Source organism: Sphaerodactylus townsendi, linkage group LG03, assembly GCF_021028975.2.
Source record: "Sphaerodactylus townsendi isolate TG3544 linkage group LG03, MPM_Stown_v2.3, whole genome shotgun sequence".
NCBI lineage: Eukaryota > Metazoa > Chordata > Lepidosauria > Squamata > Sphaerodactylidae > Sphaerodactylus > Sphaerodactylus townsendi.
The window spans coordinates 147,182,122-147,203,669 of record NC_059427.1 but is presented as its reverse complement, the minus strand read 5'-3'; the positions used below and the strand labels follow the sequence as shown (position 1 = coordinate 147,203,669).

General features: G+C 47.3%; 2 protein-coding genes across 2 annotated transcripts in view; both read right to left on the bottom strand.

The window, feature by feature from the left end:
- Positions 1-21,548, bottom strand: part of PFDN5 (prefoldin subunit 5) — a 43,333-nt gene that overhangs the window by 15,079 nt on the left and 6,706 nt on the right. The window lies entirely within an intron of this gene.
- LOC125430135 (zinc finger protein 787-like) lies at positions 744-17,122 on the bottom strand. The gene is made up of 3 exons (XM_048491915.1): positions 16,958-17,122; positions 6,573-6,691; positions 744-2,048 (listed from the first exon to the last, which is right to left on the bottom strand). The coding sequence occupies exons 2-3, from the start codon at positions 6,646-6,648 to the stop codon at positions 1,243-1,245; spliced, it is 882 nt and encodes a 293-aa protein (XP_048347872.1). The 5' UTR covers positions 6,649-6,691; positions 16,958-17,122; the 3' UTR covers positions 744-1,242.

Here is a 21,548-nt window from a genome sequence, read left to right as displayed (position 1 = left end):
ACCTCCTTGCCCTTCCCTCCTCACAACAAACACCCTGTGTGTGGTGGGTGAGGCTGAGAGAGCCTCCGAGAAGCTGTGACTAGCCCAAGGTCACCCAGCTGGCGCGGTGTGTGGGAGTGCACAGACTAATCTGAATTCTCCAGATAAGCCTCCACAGTTGAAGTGGCAGAGCAGTGGGAATCAAACCCGGTTCCTCCAGATTAGAATGCACCTGCTCTTAACCATCACGCCAACCGGAGGTGAAGGTCTGCTTTTTTCCTGCACTCATCCCTTACTAAGCTTTCCTCACCTTTTGCTTCCTTTGCCTTCCCACCAACTGAATTCAGATTCGTGATCTTACACTCCCCTCTGGTCTTCCTTTGACGGGTCTCCCCAGCCCCGAGGACTAGAGAAAGAGCTTTAAAAATAGAAGAGTCTAGAAGCTGAGACGTGCAGGTTTTCCATAACAAGCACACCGCTTGCAGTAAGAGCCTTTGGGTTTAGAAGCTTTCAGGCCTACGCATCTCTCTTCTTCGTGGTCACACCAGTCTCTTACTAGCCTCTCCCTTCAATGTCCGTCCCAGCACCTCTTCAGAATGTTATCATTCTACCCATTGCCTTTCAACCAGCCCCTCTTGATCACCTGAGTACAAAGCTGGAAATAGTTTCCTAGAGAGAGAGACTAGTCCATCAAGCTAAAGAGGGGCAGAAAAGATTTATTTCCAGAAGACTGATTCTTCCTTCCTCTCTCTTGTTTCCCTCTCTCCCTCTCACTGCCCAAACCAGGCAACCAAGAATCCATGTTCTTTCCAAGGTCAACCTAATTAAGCCAAGAAGTGCCTTTCCTCAATAATCCAGTCAGTTATTTTGTTTGGAGAGTGGATCTCTTCTCCCCCCCCCCCCCCCCCCCTTGTTGATTTCTAGTATGGCTTCTAGCTAAAGAATATCCCCCACATTATATACAGCGTCAGAGCCCAAGCTCTGCTGGTTTGCAGAAGATCAGTGAGAATTGTACTCCATGTTGCTCTTGCCCCATAGGCAAGTCATCCAGCCCCAAGCAGTCTCTCCCACTGAGTGAGTGACGTCTGTGCTCTCAGCCCCATTTCCTTCTCACCACATTGGGTTTGCTCATTGCTCCCACTTGGATTTGATCAAGGAGAGCCCGCATAAGAGTCAAAGAGTCTCCTCATATCACAAGCCGAACACTCCAGACTACCCGCCTGGCGATGCGGTCGTAATTCCCCATCCGGCAGGAGCCGGAGGTCAATGTACAAAGATCGGCTTGTGCACTCTCTTGTGGCGGACAAGTGTGGTACTCTTAGTGAAACACTCTCCACACTCCACGCAGATAAAGGGCTCAGAGGGGGCAATGCCATGGTGGGCAACACGGTGGCGTTCTACCTCGGAAGGGGCCCGGAACCGCTGCCCACATTCTGGACAAGGGTGGCCAATGGGGGAGTCACTGTCGTGGCGCAGGCGCTGGTGTTTCACCAGACCGGCAGTGTGAGCAAAGCCACGGCCACACTCAGGACAGCGGAATGGCCGTGCGCCTGTGTGTGTCCGCCGATGCTTAGCTAGGTTCTTGCTCTGAGTGAAGCTGCGGCCACAGTCCCCGCAGGTGTACGGCCGTTCTCCCGTGTGGATGCGCTGGTGCTGGATCAGGTTGGAGCTCCAGCTGAAGCTCTTGCCGCAGTCGCGGCACACGTAGGGCTTTTCACCCGTGTGGGTGCGCCGGTGCTGCACCAGGTGCGAGTTCTGAGAGAAGCTCTTGCCGCAGTCGGAGCAGGTGCTGGGGCGCTCTCCGGTGTGCGTGCGCTGATGCCGCAGAAGTTTCGACCAGTGACTGAAGCTCTTGCCGCACTCGTTGCAGATGAACGGGCGCTGCTTGCCGGAACGCGGGACCACTGTGGTCGCGACGGCCACTTCGCTGTCGTCATAACTACCGGGTGGCAGTGGGCTCTGTTGCTGTTCCACTTCGGACCCATCCTGTTGCGACCCTCCCTTCCAGCTGGGCTGCCTGAGCTCATGCTCCAGGAAATCTTCTCCTTCACTCACTACATCTCTATCAGCTGTAAGGGAGGAAGAGACCCGTGTTCAGCCACAGATAATAAAAAAGACCTACAAGCCAGAAGAATATCATTCGCAGTTTTCACAAAGAAGTCCCACTCAGCTTAAACCCTGTACTAAAAAACAAAATTTCACCCAGGGCTCATATTCTGTACCAACAGCTGAATATATAACCTGCATTCCTTGTGCTAATATACATAGACTTGGGTCCTATACAACCAGATCAGGGCTGCACTGCATCATTGACAGCTTTCGTGCCTCCTTCCTCTCTCTCCAGTTCTCTGAATCCTGTGCCCCTGTGGATCAGTAAGGGGAAGAAGAAGAAAAATAGTTTGGATTTATACCCCTCTTTCTCTCCTGTAGGAGACTCAATCTCCTTTCCCTTCGCCCCACCCACAACAAACATCCTGTGAAGTAGGTGGGGCTGAGAGAGCTCCAAAGAACTGTGACTAGCCCAAGGTCACCCAGCTGGCGTGTGTTGGAGTGCACAGGCTAATCCAGTCCCCCCCAGATAAACCTCCATAGCCTCGGTAGAGTGGCAGAACGAGGGGAATCAAACCCGGTTCTCCAGATTAGAGTGCACCTACTCTTAATCAATACTTCGGCCATAGACTCGCTGCATGGTCTAAGCCAGTGAGTGGCGAATCCTATGGCATCGGTGCCAGAGGTGGCACTCAGAGCCTCTCTCTGTGGGAGCCGCGATCGCAAACAGAGTCCCTCACTGACATCTAGGCTGGCTCTGGGTCAGCATTTAAACCTAAGACCTTGGCCCCTTCTGCACATGCAAAAGAATGTGTTTTCAAACCACTTTCACAACTGTTTGCAAGTGGATTTTGCTATTCCGTACAGCTTCAAAGAGCACTGAAAGCAGTTTGAAAGTGCATTATTTTGCATGTGCGGAATGAGCCCATGTTTTGGGGAAGCAGTGTAGGTAACCCTGTTAAGCACTGTTAAACCCCACTGATTTTCATCGCGAAGAACTAAAGTGCGATCGCTTGTTATCTGGGGAGTAAGCTTCGGTTGCTGGCAATGGGGCTTGCTTCTGAATAAACCCTCCTAGGGTGCGTGGATTCACCCATTCAAAGAGCTGCACGGTTGCCTTCAAAGCAAAGCTTTCACCGACTTACCACCAAGCTACTTCCTCGAAGTAACGCATGCCTCAGAGCCACCTGTTTTTCTAAACTAAAACCTCGAGTATTCAGGTTAAATGGCCGTGTTGGCACTTTGCGATAAATAAGTGGGTTTTGGGTTGCAGTTTGGTCACTCGGTCTTGAAAAGGTTCGCCATCACTGGTCTAAGCCGATCCCATCAGATCTTGAAAGCTAAGTAGAGTCAGCACTTGGAAGTGAGACTTCTCAAGAAGACTGCAGAGGAAGGCATTGGCGAACCACCTCTGTTTCTCACTTGCCTTGAAAGCCACTTGTTGGGGCTGACAGAAGTCAGTTGGGATGTGATGGGTCAGGGGACTCCCAAGAAACATGTAGATCAGGGGTAGGGAACCTGCGGCTCTCCAGATGTTCAGGAACTACAATTCCCATCAGCCCTGACAGAGGCTGATGGGAATTATGAATTCCTGAATTTATCTGGAAAAACACAAATTCAATACCCCTGATGTAGATCAAAGGTGGTACAATGAGAGTGGATAAACTTTACCCACCCCTCCTTCTGTGAATAAAAACGCCTACAACAAACACAACAGGTAAGTGTGTGTGTGTAAAGTGCTGAAAAATTGCAGCTGACTTATGGCGACCATGTAGGGCAGTGGTGGCGAACCTATGGCACGGGTGCCAGAGGTGGCACTCAGAGCGCTTTCTGTGGGCACGCGCGCAGAGAGTTCATCATGGGGGGGGGGGGGAATTGCTCCACACACACACACACACACATATCTAGGCCGGCCTGAGCCGCTGGGCTCGATTATTAGCATTAAACCTAAGACCTAGTTTTGGGGAAGCAGTGTAGGTAACCCTGTTAAGCACTGTTAAACCCCACTGATTTTCATGCAAAGAACTAAAGCGCGATCCTTTTCCTGGGAGTAAGCTCGGTTGCTGGCAATGGGGCTTGCTTCTGAGCTAACCCTCCTAGGGTTGTGATTCACCTGTTGGAAGAGTTGCACGGTTGCTTCAAAGCAAAGCCACCAACTACCACCAAGCTTACTCCTGAGTAATGCACGCCTCGGAGCCAACTGGTTTTTTTCTAAACTAAAACCTCAGTATTCAGGTTAAATGGCCGTGTTGGCACTTTGCGATAAATAAGTGGGTTTTGGGTTGCAATTTGGGCACTCGGTCTCGAAAAGGTTCGCCATCACTGCTGTAGGGTTTTCAAGGCAGGAGATTAACCAGTAGTTTGTCATTGCCGGCCTCTGCACAACAACCCTGGCATTCCTTGGTGGTCTCCCGTTCAGTTACTAACCAGGGCTGCTCAGCTTCTGAGATCTGATGAGATCAGGCTAGCCTGGGCCACCTAAGTCAAGGCAGAAAAAGTAAATAGGATCCAAGAAATAGTTTCTATTTTTCCATAATACTTTTACAAGGTTGCATAATGGGTCAAAGTGAGTTTGGTTTAATTCAGCCCCTTGTGCTTTTCATTGTCCAATTGGTAACACCTCTTGAAACTGGGTATATGATTGTTCAATGTATATTTCATGATTGAACCCCTGGTTGAACCTCCATTCCAGAATGCTTGGGGTTGTTTGTTTGTGGGGAATCAGTGACAGTATATACCAGTGGTGGCGAACCTATGGCATGGGTGCCAGAGGTGGCACTCAGAGCCCTCTCTGTGGGCACACGCAGAGTGCCCCTCCCCACACATCTAGGCTTGCCTGGGCCACTGGGCTCGATTATTAGCATTAAACCTAAAACCTAGTTTTGGGGAAGCAGTGTAGGTAACCCTGTTAAGTACTGATTTTCATGCGCTGAACTAAAGCACGATCCTTTATCTGGGAGTAAGCTTGGTTGCTGACAATGGGGTTTGCTTCTGATTAAACCCTCCTAGAGTTGTGATTCACCTGTTGGAAGAGTTGCACAGTTGCTTCAAAGCAAAAGTTTCACCGGACTACCACCAAGCTTACTCCTTAATGCTAACTTGCTATGCCTCGGAGCCAACCGGTTTTTCTAAACGAAAACCTCAGTATTCAGGTTAAATTGCCGTGTTGGCACTTTGCGACAAATAAGTGGGTTTTGGGTTGCAATTTGGGCACTCGGTCTCGAAAAGGTTCGCCATCACTGGTACATACGTATCTAGTGATATGCCTCATCTCACTTTAGCAGAGAGTGAATTCTGGCATGTACATTAAGAATATTCTCACAATCCGAACATTGTTCAACCCTCGCAAAAATGGGAAGGGGGAGAATGTAATGAGGGCTGCACTGTTTGGTTGTACTCAGGGGTGGAAATAAGCCTTGTAGTAAGAAAGTTACTGAAATGCTTTGAGCTGCCCTAGAAAGACACCACCGGTAAGAAACACAAGTTTCTTTCACCTGTGCACATGCTCAGGCTAACTTCTGTACCTACAGACTTGATGCAAAATGAACATTTCTCTCCTTTTCTGTGAAAAATTCACAGTACCCTTTCTAGCAACTGTGGCTCAACAACAAACTATGGTCCTTATAAGACAAGTTGACCTGAAAATGTGCAGGATAGCTTGTTCGATTCTACCTATGATGATGGATAGGGGCATGCATTTGGCTAAAACCAAGCTGAACATATACTCAAAAAACCCACCTCAGTGGTATTTTTAGTGCCCCCACATATTCCCAGGAAACCCCCAAACAAAAAATGGTCCTGAAAAATCTTTAAGGAGCAGCAGTGGCGTAGTAGTTAAGAGCAGATGTACTCTAATCTGGAGGAACCGGGTTTGATTCCCTGCTTTGCCGCCTGAGCTGTGGAAGCTTATCTGGTGAACCAGATTAGCTTATGCACTGCAACACATGTCAGCTGGGTGACCTGGGGCTAGTCACAGTTCTTCGGAGCTCTGTCAGCCCCACCCACCTCACAGAGAGTTTGTTGTGAGGGGGGAAGGGAAAGGAGTTTGTAAGCCCCTTTGAGTTTCCTACAGGAGAGAAAGGGGGGGGATATAAATCCAACTCTTCTTCTTAAAATATTCAGCACTTTTGATTAGTTCAAGGTGTTTTGGGGCCTCCTTCTCCCTATCCTTGACTTGAAGTTGCAAGTTGCCTTTGTTCTGTGCCTCTCAGGAGCTTAAAGGGCCGATTCTGCCAGTGGTAAACTGCAATACTGCAAGGCCAGGAAGATTTTCCTTAGGGTATAATGGAGTTGATTTTTTTCAGATTACTGAAAATTCTCCAGCAAAAATAAATACCAGTATGGAAATCAGGGGAAATTTGGGAATCCTGAAAAATTTCAGGTCCAGGATATCCAAATTTTTTTTTTTTTGCATACTCATAGTCATGACCCGGAAGCGCCTTTGAAATACACTGTTCAAAGCAGAGGACCTCACGACCCAAGGGCGTGGAAAGGTCCATCGAAGGATCCAAGCAAGGCCATCCCAGTGGGACCAAGACTCTCACCTACGTAAACTTGCCTCACGATCTCTCCATCGTCCGAGTCATGGATCTCCACGATATCTGGGTCTTCACACTCCATTGTAGGAAACCTTGACCAGCTGGAATCTTATGGCTGACAGGAGCTGAAATTTGAGACGTTGGGAAGCGCAGGTGGAGTCAGTGACAGGTTATACAATGAGATTAGAGAACCAGAAGACACTGTATTCTGAGGTCTCAACGCTTCTCCCCCCCCCCTCCCCCAGGTACCATGCTTTCCTATTTCTGATGCCAACCTCACGTGTCTTGCCTTACCCTGTTCATCCACAGTCCCTCTCTAACAGGGGGTAATGTCTATACAGAGAACAGGGCTCAAGGCTTAAACGCGGCCTTCTTAAATCTGAAAATCCTGCCCTGTTAATCCTAAACGGGTGAAAGTTACACGCATTGGTGATCACTTATTCAAGCTGCCCGTGTTCAGAGGCACCCTTTACTACTAGCCAATAGCTTGCAAGATATGCTCAGATCAATTTATATCCCACTAATAGAATGTACAGCATGGTTGTCGTGGTCCAGAACAGGTGGATAGCCTAAAGCAGTGGTGGCGAACCTATGGCATGGGTGCCAGAGGTGGCACTCAGAGCCCTCTCTGTGGGCACACGCATAAACGCAGAGTGCCCCCACACACATCTAGGCTGGTTTGGATCGCTGGGCTACTGATTTTTAGCATTAAAACCGGCGAGACCTGGTTTGGGGAAAGCAGTGTCGGTAACTTGTTAAGCGCTGTTAAAACCCCACTGATTTTCATGTGAAGAACTAAAGCACGATCCCTTTACCCGGGGAGTAAGCTTGGTTGCTGGCAATTGGGCTTTGCTTCTGAGTAAGCCCTCCTAGGGTGCGGTGGATTCACCCGTTGGAAGCGTTGCACGGTTGCTTCAAAGCAAACTCACCGACTACCACCAGTAAGCTTACTCCCGAGTAACGCACGCCTCAGAGCCAACCATTTTTTCTAAACTAAAACCTCAGTATTCAGGTTAAATTGCCGTGTTGGCACTTTGCGATAAATAAGTGGGTTTTGGGTTGCAATTTGGGCACTCGGTCTCAAAAAAGTTCGCCATCACTGGCCTAAAGTATTTTAAATCCAGCCCTCCTAATGGAACATTGCTACCCTTTTGATACTGTGTGAGGATCCGCTACCGTGTTTTATATTTCACGGACAACATAGGCTCAGGGGTCTACCACATCTAAAAAAGGCTTAGGACAAGAGGTTTGTGCTAATGAAGTGGGATTTTCCCCTCACAACCACCCTCTGAAGCTGAGAAGAAAGTGGATAGCTGTTGTTCCCTCAGTGGACGACATGTAGGCAGACTGTGGATTTGAACCGGAGTCTCCCAAAACCTATTCAAACAAATCCTGCTGCTTTTGCTTTGGTTCCTCTCCATCATTCAATATGTCTACTGCTATTTATTTGGTTTCCTGTAAATTTATAGTTTTACGGAGTGATGCCGATGTCTGAAGAATCCCCTGGAATTACATCTGTCCTTCACAGTGATGAGGAGAGGGGGAACTGCGCGCCCCCTCCTGCCCCCGCCACGCCACACCCCTGCCACGTGATAGCGATGGTGGTGCCCGGGACAAGCCGCCCCGGTTGTCCCCATTGCCGCTACGCGTCTGGTCCTTCAACTACAGCAGTGATGGCGAACCTTTTGAAGACCGAGTGCGCAAATTGCAACCCAAAACCCACTTATTTATCACAAAGTGCCAACACGGCCATTTAACCCGAATACTGAGGTTTTTAGTTTAGAAAAAATGGTTGGCTCCGAGGTGTGTGTTACTCGGGAGTAAACTTGGTGGTCATCAGTAGCTTTGCTTTGAAGCAATCCGTGCCACTCTTCCAACGGGTTAATCACGACCCTCAGGAGCAAGCCCCATTGTCAGCAACCGAGCGTACTCTCAGGTAAAGGATCGCACTTTAGTTCAACGCATGAAAATCAGTGGGGTAAACAGCGCTTAACAGGGTTACCTACACTGCTTCCTGAAAACTAGGTCTTAGATTTAATGCTAATAATCAAGCCCAGTGGCCGAGGCCAGCCTAGATGTGTGTGTGTGTGTGGGGGGGGGGCACTCTGCACTTGCCAACAGAGAGGGCTCTGAGTGCCACCTCTGGCACCCGTGCCATAGGTTCGCCACCACTGAACTACAGAGATCAGTTCCCCTTAAGAAAATGGATGAATTGGATGGTGGACTCTGTGGCAATACGCCCCATTGTGGTCCCTGTCTTCCTTAGGCTCCACCTCCAAATCTCCTTGATCTTTGCAACCTGGAGATGCCAATCCCACCACCTGTTGCCCACCAGTGTCCAGGGGGACCCGTCAGCGCAGAAAATCAATTTCACTTTTGTTAGCCCCTCCAGAGACCTAAGGACCAAGTCTTTTGAATTAAAAACAAAAACTAACCTTAACTCAATGTGATAAAACTCCATCGGGTCAACGAGCTAATTCAAACAAAGAGCTCATCTAACCTGAACTTCAAAGATCCTTGGGGCTGGAGATTCCACTATTCCCCACGCAGGGTTGCCAAGATCTATATAAGGCCTGGAGCTCTCCCAGAAGTATGAGAGAACTACAGCCTACAGAGAGCAGTTGCCCTGGAGCAGGGGTCTGCAACCTGCGGCTCTCCAGATGTTCATGGACTAAAATTCCCATCAGCCCCTGCCAGCATGGCCAATTGGCAGGGGCTGATGGGATTTGTAGTCCATGAACATCTGGAGAGCCGCAGGTTGCAGACCCCTGCCCTGGAGAATGGCTGCTTTGGTGAGTGGATGTTATGGCATGATAGCTGAGGCCTCTCCCCTTTCCCACCCCCAGAGCAGGGGTCTTCAAACTATGGCCCTCCAGATGTTCAGGAACTACAATTCCCATCAGCCCTGCCACTTCGCCATGCTGGCAGAGGCTGATGGGAATTGTAGTCCATGAACATCTGGAGGGCCATAGTTTGAAGACCTCTGCCCCAGAGGTTCTAACCATCCCCCACCCCAGATCCCCCGGAGTTTCCCAACCCAGAGTTGGCAATTCTAACTTCAGGCAATGTCAGAAAAGAAGAAATTTCTTTTGGTAAGGGACAAGTTTCACCAAGAAGAGGATGCTATGTATGTATGTGAGTGAATGAGAAAGAAGAGGGGGGGATACAATTTTTAAGCCCACCCCAAGCCCCTCACAGCAACTGTTGTTACAGGAACTTGCAGAATCCATAACATTGAAAATGTCACCTGTCATTAAAAAAGCATATTTTAAAGTAGGAAGGTAGGTAAATTTTGTATATTGGTGCACAACAAGCGTAGTTCCTTATTAAAACAAAGAGCCGCACTGTGTGATGAGGACTGTAATAATGTCTGAAGCTAATGTTATTTATTAATAGATTTTACAATGGATTTTAATTTATATTATATTTTTGTATAAGTGGAGTGCTATGGAATCACATGTACTCTGATTTTAAACTATTGGCTGGCCAAAAGGCCGTAATAATAAATATCTATCTATCATCAAAGTAGGAGCATTTCCTGTCATTCAAAAAGCACGTTTTAAAGTAGGAGCGTTTTGGAACGTCTCTGAGGTCCTATTCCTGTGTAATGTTATAGCTACAAAAAAACCCCCTATGTATAAAGATAGGATATTATTTGAAACAAAAGTAATGTGCCTTTCCAACGGGGCAGCCTAATTAGCTCTCTCCTGCAGTCTGCTTTGGCCAGCGAAACCATTTATCTTCTCTTCTGGGAAGCAGACATTTATTACTGGACCCGAGCAAAAAATAAAAGGCAAACCCTAATGATATTTAAGACTGTCTTGACGGAAGAAGAAAACAGTTTAGATTTATATCCCATTTTTCTTAACTGCACGGGGTCTCAACGCCCTAATTGCAAATCTGCCTTCCTGTAGAACGCTCTGCACATTTGTTTTAGAAGAAGAAGAAGAGGAGTTTGGATTTATATCCCCCCTTTCTCTCCTGTAGGAGACTCAAAGGGGCTGACAATCGCCTTGGCCTTCCCTCCTCACAACAAACACCCTGTGAGGTGGGTGGGGCTGAGAGAGCTCCGAAGAACTGTGACTAGCCCAAGGTCACCCAGCTGGCGTAAGTGGGAGTGCATAGGCTAATCTGAATTCCCCAGATAGCCTCCACAGCTCAGGCGGCAGAGCTGGGAATCAAACCCGGTTCCTCCAGATCAGAGTGCACCTGCTCTTAGCCACTACGCCACTGCTGCTCTTTTTTATTGTATTGTTGTTTTTTTACGCCACTGCTGCTCTTTTTTATTGTATTGTTGTTATTTTATTGTATCGTTGTTTGTTGTGCACCGCCCTGAGCCCTTTGGGGGTAGGGCGCTTTACCAAATCGAATAAAAATAAATAAAAATCAATCAATAAATGCCCAGTTTTCATTATGGGACATCTGAGCTTTGGGCCATCCATTTTGCCTGAATTACTCGACTAATTCACTGTGCAGAAGAGAGGGAGAGTTTTGACAAGGGCCGCTTCTCGCTCCTGCAGTCGTGGGACATTCTCCATTGTCTCTAGTCTAGTGATACAGGCAGATGGCATTTTTGACCTCACTACAATAAACCAGAGGCAAAGAGATTCCCATTCGAATGCAGTACAATATAATAGCATCCAAGACCCTTCACAGCCTTTCTATGACAAGGCTGGACACCTGTTTTAATTTATACCCCACCTCCTCTCCTGAATAGGGAGCCAAAATGCCTCATAACAATGCCGCCTCATGTAGCTCTTCTCCATTTTAGCCTTTGTGAGGTGGGCTAGGTTGCAGTTGGCCCAAATCACCCAATAAGCTTCCATAGCAGATTTGACCTGAATCCTCCATATCCAGTATGATATCCTAACACTTATTCCCATATGTCCCTACTAGGCCTCTACGTTCAGCGGAGGCCAATTTGCTGGTAGTCCCTGGCCCCTCAATGATGCGGCTGGCCTCCACGCGGGCCAGGACTTTTACAGCCCTGGCCCCTGCCTTGTGGAACACTCTTCCTCCAGCTGTCCTGAGGCCTCATGAGATGTCTTAGGTGAGTTCTGCAGTGTGGCCTGCAAAGACGGAGGATTGTTCCACCGGGCCTTTGGGAGTGTCCAGCGGCATGATATAGATGCCCCCACCTCCTCCTACATTTTGGGGCCCATTACCATCTATGGGCTCCACTCTTTTCCTCCCTTCTGGGAGAGTTTTTAACAGGGATTGTTATTGCGGGCATTGCTGTTATTAGTCGCTTCTTAATTGCTGCATTTTAACTTTAAATTATTTTACAGTCTATTATGCTTAACTGTTATTATATGTATGTTCATCAGCCTAAGAGCCCTTCGGGGGGTTAGCGTCTATAAGACTGAGAAATAATAAATAATAATAATAATAATAATAATAATAATAATAATAATAATAATAATAATAATAATAATATTCCAGTTCTTATTCTGCATGTTATTGGGTTCTTCACACGGACAAAAGGGCGTCATCTCTCTCATGGCGCGTAATTTCTAGACCAGGCTTTGGGTTAGCAATTTAATTAGTAGGTAGGGGAAGACTGTCTGAAGGTGACCAGGTGGAAAACATCTTATTAAAAAAAGCAGTGCTTCACCCACTTCCCTGACACTGCCAATATGTCTCGGAATTTCTAAACTGTGCCTTTGGGCCAGTCATTTCTGCAGATTTATTTCAGAGCAGTTTTGCAGAATCCGTGCCAGGACTCAAGGCTATCTAGAAACTGTGCCCCAAAACCTTTCTTTCAAATGCCACAAGAAGCAGCCTTAGTCAATTATACCACAGGTGTCCAACTCTGGCGCTTCAGATGTTCATGGACTACAATTCCCATCAGCCCCTGCTAGCACGGCCAATTAGCCATGCCAGCAGGGGATGATGGGAATTGTAGTCCCTGAATATCTGAAGCACCAAAGTTGGACAACCCTGAATTAGCCAGTGGATCTATCAAGGTCCATATTGCCTCATTTGACGAGCAGCTATTCTCCGAGGTCTCAGGCTGAAGTATTTTGTATCACCTGATCCTTTTAACTGGAGATGTCGGGAACAAAACCAAGGAACTTCAGCGCACAAAGCAAATGCTCTATCTTTGATCCACGGCCTTCTCCAGTCCCCACATCTACAGGGTCTGGTTGGCCTTGTCCAGGACAGAGAGAAATTCAGGAGGCATGTGCACAGTCATTCGCACTCAGGGTTTGACTCTCAGGAACCAGGTGATGCAAAGGAAATCCCAATGCGAAGGAAATCCTGCCCTCGTTATGCCTGCCCAGAAAATATGGACTGAGGGTTAAATCTATTCTCACAACAAATGGTGTGGTGGAAAGTGCCGTCAAGTCACAGCTGACATTAGGAGCTGGTTTGTCACTGCCTGCTTCCACGTGGGTGACAGAGTTCTGAGGAGGCGGCGGCAATCAAACCTGGTTCTCCGGATCAGAGTCTGCTGCACTTAATCATATCCCACCAACAATCTCAACAAGTGGTGGCATCTAGAAAATACCTTCCTGCTTTTACATCCAGCATCTGCTATTTCTCATGTACACTGGACTGATAGCATGCAAACGGACACTATATTGGAAGCAGTTTCATCACAACAACGAACCAAATCCACATTGTGCCTACACCTTACCCTGTTGCTTCAGCATGGATTGTTTATGCTCAGTCGTTTCCATGTACTGATCCAGACAGAACATGTCAATCTGTCCTGGCTTGCGTGTTTCCTGCACCCTCTGCAGGACATAAGTGAATCTGTTCTGACTCACCCCTTCTCTCTCTCTGCTGGGAATGTCTGAGCCTTCTGAATTGCCCGTGGTCACACAAATCCAGCAATCTCATAAAGTCCCTAAATCCCAATCCTTTTAATTCAAGTTAGGGCTGCAACATTAATGGTGCCAGCTTGTGCAGAATTACTCTTAAGCACAGCGATTTCAACTGATTGGAGCATCTCTGCAGAGGACCGTTCCACTGGTTGACTGTTTGGTTCAAAACCTTTTGAGCACACATTCCTGTTCAATAACACAGGCAAAAAACAAACAAACCAAGAGATGCTACGCACCATCTCACAAACAGGAAGGAACGCCTTTTCTACACATATCTATGAACAATGTGGACTCTTTCATCAAAACTATTGTTTTATTATTCAGATGTCAGTGCATGAGATTTAACTCATTCCAACTACAACAATCAAACTACTAAGAATTCTTTCGTCAAGCAACAGCAATACTAATAAGCATGATTCACAGCATTCAGTGGGATGCCCTGCCAAAGAACCACGAAATGCCAAAAATCAAGACTGTAAATATTCCTAAAATATATGGTTGCTTCTGGTTAACTTTGGTAAGTATGGTGGCCAAAGGCTCAGTAAGGAATAATGAACACACCATAAGAACATAAGAACAAGCCAGCTGGATCAGACCAGAGTCCATCTAGTCCAGCTCTCTGCTACTCGCAGTGGCCCACCAGGTGCATTTGGGAGCTCACATGCAAGATGTGAAAGCAATGGCCTTCTGCGGCTGTTGCTCCCCAGCACCTGGACTGTTAAGGCATTTGCCCATAAACCCATAAAGAGGTTTGATACAACATCGAGATCTGTTACAAAATTGAAACTAAACAATGTTCGCTATACAACTGGACCACTGCCATTCAGCCATTCATGCATAACTTCTTCTAATTTCTTCTAATTTTAAATTCTTCTGATGTTAACACTGTTATTTCATGTTCTCAGAGGGGAATAATAAACAAATTTGGGTGCTGTTTCGGTTAAGGAGTTTTCGGGCTGGTATAGCAGAGTTCCGCCTCTCCTATTTTAGCCTGCATCTGTGGCTTTGGCATCTTCCAGATCCTCTGAAGATGACAGCCACAGATATCGCAGGCTATAACGTCAGGAGAGAATGCTGCTAGAACATGGCCATACAACCCGGAAACCACACAGCACCCAAGTGATTCCGGCCGTGAAAGCCTTCGACAATACAATAAACAAATTAGCTGTCCATAGATGTGTAATTCTTCGTTGAAGCATTCATCCTGCGGAATGCCCAGCCTGATCAAGCAAGAAAAGCTTCATCATTCCACAAATTATGTAAAACGTCCAGCAAGGCATTTTCACAAAAAGAAAAAGGCTACAGTATGGCATAACAGTTAAGGAAGACTCTGAGCTATGCCACTGTGTATGCTATATGTCAACTGTTTGTTGTATGCATTATCCTGCCTCATTTTCAGTTTTTGTAATTTCATTTTCTGCACCAGTTGATATATCACATCTGTTCCTTTTCTGAACTGTTTCTAATTTTGATAATCAGTCCCGTTGCATTGCTTATTAAAACTCTCCTGCTATTTGATTACAGTGTTTCCCCTGTGCCTTGAGTCTAAGCAAGAAACGTGGACTAGAAATAAATAACACTATATATACTATAGCTACATAATGCTTCAGGTTTAGGAAACATATTGGGTTTTTTTTAAAATGCATGCTTGCTGTTATTGTGTGCTCCCAACCCCAGCCCCTTTTCCCACCCCCACAAAACACACATTTTAAAACAGAAAGTTCAAAGACTGAAGTTTGCTTAGATGCTTCACCTTTTCTAGCAACCCACACACACTGGCCTAAGAGGAAATATCTCCCACCTTCAGTGGATCATCTGCTGAAGGAAGCTTCATCATTCCACAAATTATGTAAAACGTTCAGCAGGGCATTTTCATGAAAAGAAAAAGGCTACAGTATAGCATAACAGTTAAGGAAGACTCTGAGCTATGCCACTGTGTATGCTATATATCAACTGTTTGTTGTACACATTATCCTGCATTATTCCTAAAATATATGGTTGCTTCTGGTTAACTTTGTAAGTATGGTGGCCAAAGGGTTAGGAATAAGGTAAGGAATAATGAACACACCATAAGAACATAAGAACAAGCCAGCTGGATCAGACCAGAGTCCATCTAGTCCAGATCTCTGCTACTTGCAGTGGCCCACCAGGTGCCTTTGGGAGCTCACATGCAAGATGTGAAAGCAATGGCCTTAAGAACATAAGAAAGAGCCTGCTGGATCAGACCAGAGTCCATCTAGTCCAGCTCTCTGCTACTCGCAGTGGCCCACCAGGTGCCTTTGGGAGCTCACATGCAAGATGTGAAAGCAATGGCCTTCTGCGGCTGTTGCTCCCCAGCACCTGGACTGTTAAGGCATTTGCCCATAAACCCATAAAGAGGTTTGATACAACATTGAGATCTGTTACAAAATTGAAACTAAACAATGTTAGCTATATAACTGGACCACTATATAACTGGACTAGGAGGAAGGCTCCAATCTTTGCTCAGTAAAGCAATAGAAGACGGGCCATTCTTTTCACCAAGAACTTCCTGCCTGTCATCGACCCAGATGCCATGTGCATATATTTTTTTGAACTGGGAGTGGGTGGAATCTTGTTATAACAGTGACCCGTCCTCCCAATGAAGCCGAACCAGGTTCATTGTGGGGGAGAGCTCCAGCTACCTTTGGAAAGATCCACTGGATATTTCCGCATAAGCCCGGTATTTATAACGAGTTGCAACCGTTATAAATGGGCTGTGCGGAATCCACCTGAATCTTTCCAGCACCCCCGGAATCACAACTTTGCAGGACCAGTTTTTTCCCTCTGTCGCTCGGAGGTGGCCATCTTGGGAAGACAGCAATGTCATCTGGGGCAGCAAAGACAGACAGGTGGTGGGGGGGGGGGGGGGAAATCCGAAGCAAACCCCCCCCCCTTTCCTCCGAAGCGAAACAGCTGCAGGCAGCCTCCCAAACCCGGCAGTTTTTCCACAAGCACCCAAAATAGAAAACCAACCGGCCAGTTGACATGGCGATGAGAAACAAGGACACAACTATTCCTGGCGGGGGGTGGTGGGGTGGGGGTGGGGACATCTCCCAGGATGGGGATTTCCCGAGCCACGACAAGCCATCGCAGTTCTTTGCATTGCACCCGGCTGGGCAATGCAACATTTAAATCGCTAGCAATGCAACAACAATCGCTAGCAATGCAACAACAATCGCTAGCAATGCAACCTTTAAATCGCTAGCAATGCAACAACAATCGCTAGCAATGCAACCTTTAAATCGCTAGCAATGCAACAACAATCGCTAGCAATGCAACCTTTAAATCGCTAGCAATGCAACAACAATCGCTAGCAATGCAACCTTTAAATCGCTAGCAATGCAACAACAATCGCTAGCAATGCAACGTTTAAATCGCTGGGAGGGGGAATGGGGATGAGCTGACTCCGGATTGTCTCCGGACGTTCCTTTTCCCCCACGCGGCAATCCGGCTTGCAAACGACAGCCCCGCAGGCGACGCTTTCCCTCTCCCTTCCACCCCCGCAGATCTCTCGATTAAAAGAAGAAGAAAACAACTCACTTGCAGAAGGGAGCAAGAGATCCTCTCTGATTTGGTCTTGATCGTGCGCCCCCCCGCGCCCCCCCCCGCCCCCGGCAGGGGCAGAAAGCTCGCAGGGAGCGCAAGACGCTCAGTCCTCGGCTCAGGGGGCTGCTGGGAACAGGAAGGTCCCAGTTTCATGTAATCCCCCAGTCCTCCTCCCCGGCTGTTATTTCCTGGGGATCGCTAGGAAATGTCGCTCTATGATCTAGGGTTGCTGTTGCCTAAAGTTACTTTTCTTGGAAGTGAAAATGCAGTGCTGGAGGAGGGGGGCGGGGGGTCCTGTCAATCATAGGAGCCGGGTTCTGGGCGTTTGCCCTTGATCGTGTGGTGCAGTGGCTACAGAACTGGGCGTTGGCGCCGACTTGGATTTATGATGTTGTGGCGCTCTGGCCGTCATTCAAAGCTGGACTGTCTTGTCCACACAGGAAAATCCAGTTCCTGTGTAGTGTAGATTGCTGTAATGTAGGGATGTGTAGTGTAGATTGCTGTAGTGTAGGGATGTGTAGTGTAGATTGCTGTGTAGATTGCTGTAGTGTAGGGATGTGTAGTGTAGATTGCTGTGTAGATTGCTGTAGTGTAGGGATGTGTAGTGTAGATTGCTGTGTAGATTGCTGTAGTGTAGGGATGTGTAGTGTAGATTGCTGTGTAGATTGCTGTAGTGTAGGGATGTGTAGTGTAGATTGCTGTAGTGTAGGGATGTGTAGTGTAGATTGCTGTGTAGATTGCTGTAGTGTAGGGATGTGTAGTGTAGATTGCTGTGTAGATTGCTGTAGTGTAGGGATGTGTAGTGTAGATTGCTGTGTAGATTGCTGTAGTGTAGGGATGTGTAGTGTAGATTGCTGTGTAGATTGCTGTAGTGTAGGGATGACAGCCACCAAGGGGGACCTGGGAATTCCTTAGAATTACAGCTCGTCTCCAGACTACTGCATCAGTTTCCCTGGAGAGAATGGATGCTTTGGGTTCTAGGGCACTGCACCCCACTGGGGCCCCTGTCCTCCCCAAGCTCCACCCCAGATCTCCAGGAGTTTCCAACCTGGAGCTGGCAACCCCACCCCACCCTCCCCAAGCGCCATCCCCAAAATCTCCAGGTATTTCCACAGTAAGGGCTGGGAGCCACAGACTCCCAGATCCTCATCCAAACATTATCGCTAGCAGTCAGGGGTCTGCAACCTGCGGCTCTCCAGATGTTCATGGACTACAATTCCCATCAGCCCCTGCCAGCATGCACAATTGGTTATGCTGGCAGGGGCTGATGGGAATTGTAGTCCATTTATTTATTTATTTATTTATTATTTCTGAGGCTTTGATACCGCCCCATCCCCGAAGGGCTCTGGGCGGTGCACAACAAACAAAAGCAACAGTACAGAATAGTTAAAACATTAAAAGCAGCAGTAATTAGTAATTATCAAGCAAATGAAATAAGAGTGAGTCCAACATCCTAGTAATCAAAATTTCCCTCCCCCCCCCCCCCAGAGGGAGGCATGGGGAGCCTCGTAGAATGACCAGTGACCCAGATGTCAGGGTCAAACGAGGACCAAACAAGGAGCCAAACAGGGGGGGCACCACATCAGCGGCCGGTACCTCCAAAGGCCCGGCGGAACAGTTCCGTCTTACAGGCCCTCAAGCGGGAACTCTGGGTCCAAGGTCCCCGTGAGGGCCCGGACAGCCGGGAGGGAGAGCGTTTCCATTCAGGCGAGGGGGCCAGAGCCGTAAAGGCCCTGGCCCGCGTGGAGGCCGCCAGCCACATCATTGAACATCTGGAGAGCCTCAGGTTGCAGACCCCTGAGCTAGCTCTATCCTACTTGTGGGATACTAGCTCCTACTGAGCTAGCTCTACCCTACTTGTGAGTAAGGTTCATCATCTCCAAGACTGTTGTTGATCTACAAATCGCATTCCTGTTCTTCACCTTCTCGCAGGCTCGTGGTTTTCCTGTGGGCCAGAGATGATTGTCTCTCCCTCCCGTTATTACAAGCAGCGCTGTGTTGTCCAGTACAGTATCTTAATGACGATTCTGTTCTTTCGCCACTCTCCTCATGTTCCCTGCAATGATTTTTTAGTCCTAGCAAATGAGAGACACAGGCTGGTAATTTGTCATATTTTCATATGTTTGATGCTCATGAAGTACAACCTTCCTTCACAGCTATCGGATAAAACACTGAACAGAAGGCTGAGCCTTCACAGAATCTTGAATTACAGGAAAGGCCTCTATCAGTCTGAAGTTCCTTGTGATTTCTACAGGGCCTGGCCAGGAAAAGGTACCAAGTGAGGTTAGAAACGAAGCCGCAAGTATGAGTCATATCTTGTTCTAGCTTTTAGATCATAGGTATCAAACTCGCGGCCCTCCCGATGTTATGGACTACAGTTCCCATCATCCCCTGCCAGCATCATGCTGGCAGTAGGGATGATGGGAACTGTAGTCCACTAACATCGGGAGGGCCGCAGGAAGACACCTGTGTTTTAGATGATCAAATTGTATTTGAGGATATGTATCCACGATGTGTTTAACAGGAAACTCTTGATACTTCTTTCACCGTCCCACACATATCAAAATGCCAGCTTCTCACCACTGCCACACATTTGCCAGGGTTTCTGGACAGAGATGATGCACGCTTCTATAAGCGTGTTAGATAATTCCTTTGCTTGAACAATGGGCTAAGCAAATATTTTCATAACCGAAAGATCCTGTGAAATCTCAGGGGCAGAGAAGCAGAAACCTTATGAACAGATAATCTCCATTCACAAGGATCCAATCTGCTTTGCAGATGGAGGCATTAGCCGTCATCATATATACTTGTTGTGTATGCAGGGGGCCTTTGTAACACAGTGTAACCCTGAACAGTTTCACCCTTCAGGGAAATTCACTCTTTTGTTTAAGATTACATACAAGAAAGTCAAAAGAACTGTTCACATGTGACAATGAATGCACATACCTCCAGCGTGGTGTAGTAAGAGCCAGTGTCGTGTAGTGATAAATCTAATCTGGAGAACCGGGTTTGATTCCCCGCTCTGCCACTTGAGCTGTGGGAGGCTTGTCTGGGGAACCAGATTAGCTTGTGCACTCAACACATGGCAGCTACAGGTGACCTTGGAGCTGAGTCACAGTTCTTTGGAGCTCTCTCCAGCCCAACCCCACCTCACAGGGTGCTTTGTTGTGGGGAAGGGAAAAGGAGAGTCCCTTTGAGTCTCCGGTACAGCGAGAGAAAGGCAGGATATAAATCCAAGCTCTTCTTCTTCCTGCTGCTCCATCCCCTAAGCAGATTTGATGTAGCAGCAGGAAGAAACAAATGTGGGGGAAAAGATATGGTGAGGTGTCAGCGATGCTGGCCAGTGGGTCAGGCTGACTTGCATGGTAGAGAACCCTCAAGGACTTCTGGGAGGGCACCTCACTCCCTCCTTTCCCCACTAGTGGCGTGGCGCCCAAGGGGAAGGGGGGGGTGTAGAGGGGCATTCGGGGGAGTGGGAATTAGGTAGCACTGCGGCAGGGGAGTACAGGGCAGTTCCACCTCGCTCCACCCCTGCTCCCCACACTATTTCCTCTTTCCCTCCTCCTGTCACCCCCATATCCTCTCCCCTTACCTTTACCTTGCCTCAGTCTTACTTTCTCAGCCATTCACCTACCTTTTATCTGCCTTCTCATCTTCAGCTATATTTATTCACTTCTTAGAATACCTGCGGTGCTTTTGCTACGCATACTTCATCACAGCCTCTCTATTATGAATTTCAGGGTCAAGACATTCAGCATACTTCTTTACAGCCTGTTTGTGAACTTTGGGATGACATGCAGCATATTTCCTCACAAAATATGCTGCATACTCTTTTGCAGCAGCTTCCTGTAGTTGTCTTTTCTAATGCAATGTGTAAATCGCTTTCATGCGTTTAATTCCTCTTCACTCCCTTTAAGCGGTTTCAGCGGAAGGAACAGATCCATTATAGCGTTGAGGAGGGCGCTGTTAGAATGCAGTTGGCGCAATTCATTGGATCAAATGCGTGACATTGTTGTTTGGTGGGCATTAGCAGAACTTGTTGAAGCTGGACAAATGGAGTTAAAGCTTCAAAATGCCCTTCATTAAAATGTCCTGTGAAAAGAAGCTATATATATATATATATAAATACGCGAGAAATACCACTGACTGACTGACTGACTCCATCAAAAGAACTCAAAAACCATTAGAAAATACCATGTTGAAGGACTTAAAACTTCGTGGTGTTTTAACTGTCACCCTTAGAATGTTATTAGTGCAGATAGCCATGGTGAGTTGAACAGTAAATATCTAATAAGTCGAGTGGAAGTGAATATTTTGGAAAAAAATCCTTTCTTAGCGAGAACCTGAAGCACATAACGAACCGGTGTTAGCCAAGTTTCCAACTCTTTGTAGTTTTCCTTGTAGTGGTTTTTGAGTTCTTTTGATAGGAGTCAGTCGATCAATCGAAAGTGAGTGGTATTTCTCGTATTTATATATATAGATTTACATCATTTATACCACAGCTTTCCCAGCCACCAAATCAAAGATCGCTTGGAGTGCGTCCCAGGGGATTGACCAGCCAAGTTTCACTCTAATATAGCTGTCT